This window comes from Nanorana parkeri, unplaced genomic scaffold, assembly GCF_000935625.1.
Source record: "Nanorana parkeri isolate BGI_ZX_2015 unplaced genomic scaffold, ASM93562v1 scaffold10, whole genome shotgun sequence".
NCBI lineage: Eukaryota > Metazoa > Chordata > Amphibia > Anura > Dicroglossidae > Nanorana > Nanorana parkeri.
Window position 1 is genome coordinate 3826085 of NW_017306278.1, and position 2893 is coordinate 3828977.

Sequence of the window (2893 nt, forward strand, 5' to 3'; positions counted from 1 at the left end):
GTCAGATAGAAGAACTGAAGGGAAGGCCGGAGGTCAGATAGAAGACTGAAGGGAAGGCCGGAGGTCAGATAGAAGACTGAAGGGAAGGCCGGAGGTCAGATAGAAGACTGAAGGAAAGGCCGGAGGTCAGATAGAAGACTGAAGGAAAGGACAGAGGTCAGATATAAGACTGAAGAGAAAGACGGAGGTCAGATATAAGACTGAAGGGAAGGCCGGAGGTTAGATAGAAGACTGAAGGGAAGGCCGGAGGTCAGATAGAAGACTGAAGGGAAGGCCGGAGTTCTCATTTAAGGACCAATGAATGACCGCCCCTTGTCCAATCACAGCACGCCTTGTATTTTGTGAATAGAAGACTTTGTCCTGGTGAATGAGGTGCTCAGGTATTATTATCACTTCCTTAAGCAGATATGTGGAGTCCGCCTGTCACTCGGCTGCCTTCCAGTGACCTCACCATGACTCACAGGCTGTGACAGCTCCGCACACATGACAATGATGACGGCTCGCCCCTCGTCTGAGCACAAACACACCGGGCACAGGGGCAATGACGTCTGTTTATGACCCTGCGGCCATTAAAGGGGACGTACAGCGTATATTCACTGAGCACACACTTTAAGGCCTCATTCACACAGCTTAGAGTCGGCCCGTACAGATCCGTGCGGCATGCGGGGCCACATCGGGCCGTTCCCGGCAAGGACAGGCGCTGCGTGCGATTGTGCGGGATCCATCCTGTCTGTGTACGAGTACGGACACCCGCACGGACGTGCAGCTCGGGTGAGCGTACGGCCGCGTCTTCCCCTAGAGAAGAACAGGCTGCTGCGCACAATCACACGCATCACCTGTCCTCCCCGGGAGCGGCCTGATACTGCCGTGCATGCCGCACGGATCTGTACGGGCCGGCTCTTTGCAGTGTGAATGAGGCCTAAAACTGAACTCCAAGCGGGTATAAAAGGCACACATTGATGCAGCTCTGTACTCATTATTAAATGGATTAAAGGCGGTCAAAGTACCTGAATCTGACCGGGTATCAAGTGCAGCCCCTGTACAGCAGAGCTCAGACTGGGAGAGTGAGAAGCAGCACATGGAGCCAGTCAGCTGTGCCGCATTGCTCATGCGGTAACAAGGGGCATGCTGATAGGTGGAGAGAGCGGAGTGAAGGAGAGATGAGCTCATCAGTCTGCTGCATTGCTCATGTGCTAACAAGGGCCATGCCGATAGGTGGAGAGAGCGGAGTGAAGGAGAGATGAGCTCATCAGTCTGCTGCGTTGCTCATGTGCCAACAAGGGGCACGCTGATAGTAGAAGAGATCAGCTCATTAGTCTGCCGTTTCTCCTTCCATTGTCCAGTCACAGGGTGGGGGAGGGACAAGACCTGTAAGTGTTACTGAACTGCCCAATTGATTTTAGATGAAGAATTGCTCAACGAAGACACGTGGATGACTTTAGGCCCAGGTACCAAAGCTGTGGCCCCTTGGTGCTTGCTGTGGGGGCCCCCCGGTAGTCATTAGAGGAAGCTCTCGATCTTAAAGGGGCAGCAATGGCAGTGATCTCTAACCGTCTCTGTGTCTCTAACCACACCTTCATCATGTCTCTGACCATCTCTTGTATCCTCACAGACACTCCTCTGTAGCATCTCATGTACTGAATATTATGTGGGGTCCTTTAGTGATACCAGGGGCCACAGTTAACCCCCCCATAGTTAGGTATGGAAGCCCCATACCTTTAGGTGAACATTGCCAGCAATCTATAGAACATCCATTCCTCCAATCACTCCAAGCAGGAGACCCCGGTACCGGGAAATAGATGGGAAGGTGACAGATGACGGCAGTGACAGTCAGAGAAAAAAAAAGAGACATCTACTGGAGTACCAGTTGGGGAATAGTGGGGTTACCGAGGGGGTGTGGGGGAAGGGGGGGACGATAAAGGAAGCTGAGAGGAGGAGGGCAGTGGATGACAGGAAATTGGGGTACACTGGAGTGTAGAGGATAGTGGGGTGACAGGAGGAAATGAAGGGGATAACAGAGGAAAGGCGGTGACAGGTCGTGGGGCATATACCGGAGTGACAGTGGGGGGTATTGGCGGGGAAGGGAGGTGACAGGTGGACAACAGAGGGCTGTCAGGTGACCCGGCGGTGGGCGTGGCTCTCTCACCTTGGTCAGCATCTTCTTGAGCTGGACGTCGGACACCGCCATGGTGATGGGGGTCCCTCCGTCCTCTCCGCTCACTCCCCGGACCAAACCCAGCAAAACCGGAAACCCAGCTGTCCTCACCACCACTTCCGCTTCTGGCGGGTGCGTCACTTCCCTGGATACAGGCTTCTATCACCATGGCGACCGCAGCTGGGACCGTCGCCGCCATTTTGGAGAAGGGCAGGGAAAGCTCTCCCTACTATATCCTTCTCTGCACCTGACAGGAGAGCCATTGGGGGAAAGATATCTCCTCCAACTCCATATCTGCCCCCCCCCCCCTTCCAGGACTCCTTTTTAAAACTCCCCTCCATCCTTTGTACTGTCCTATGTACACATTGGAAGCAGTGGGAAGGCAGTGATGTTGCTGGTTGTTTGCTTATATCTGTCCAGTTTAAGTATTTGTTTTAACATGTGTATAACATTTTGGTTTCTTTTAAAATTCATTTTTTCTGTTATTCATTGCTGTATACATGAGGACATGATTCAATGGAACAATCATCCTACTGTACCCCATTATGGACCCTTCCCGTTGTCTGTCACCCTAATACCAACCTCTTCCCCAACCGTCACATTACTGACCCTCCATCTCATCAACATCCTTCCCTCCAATTTATTCGGCAACCACTGTTACCTCCAGCCAACCCACCTGACCCCAATACCTCTCATCCCTGTCACCTACTTCCATTGTATGTAACCCCAATACCACCC

At 52.6% G+C, this 2893-nt stretch overlaps 1 protein-coding gene across 1 annotated transcript in view; it reads right to left on the minus strand.

The window, feature by feature from the left end:
* The window catches only part of TSG101 (tumor susceptibility 101), a 21331-nt gene extending 19050 nt beyond the window's left edge, over positions 1 to 2281 (minus strand). The window contains exon 1 of the mRNA XM_018555300.1: positions 2147 to 2281. Within this exon, the coding sequence (XP_018410802.1) occupies positions 2147 to 2188 (42 nt within the window). The 5' untranslated portion in view covers positions 2189 to 2281. The remainder of the gene's footprint in view (positions 1 to 2146) is intronic.
* Positions 2282 to 2893: the final 612 nt, after the last annotated feature.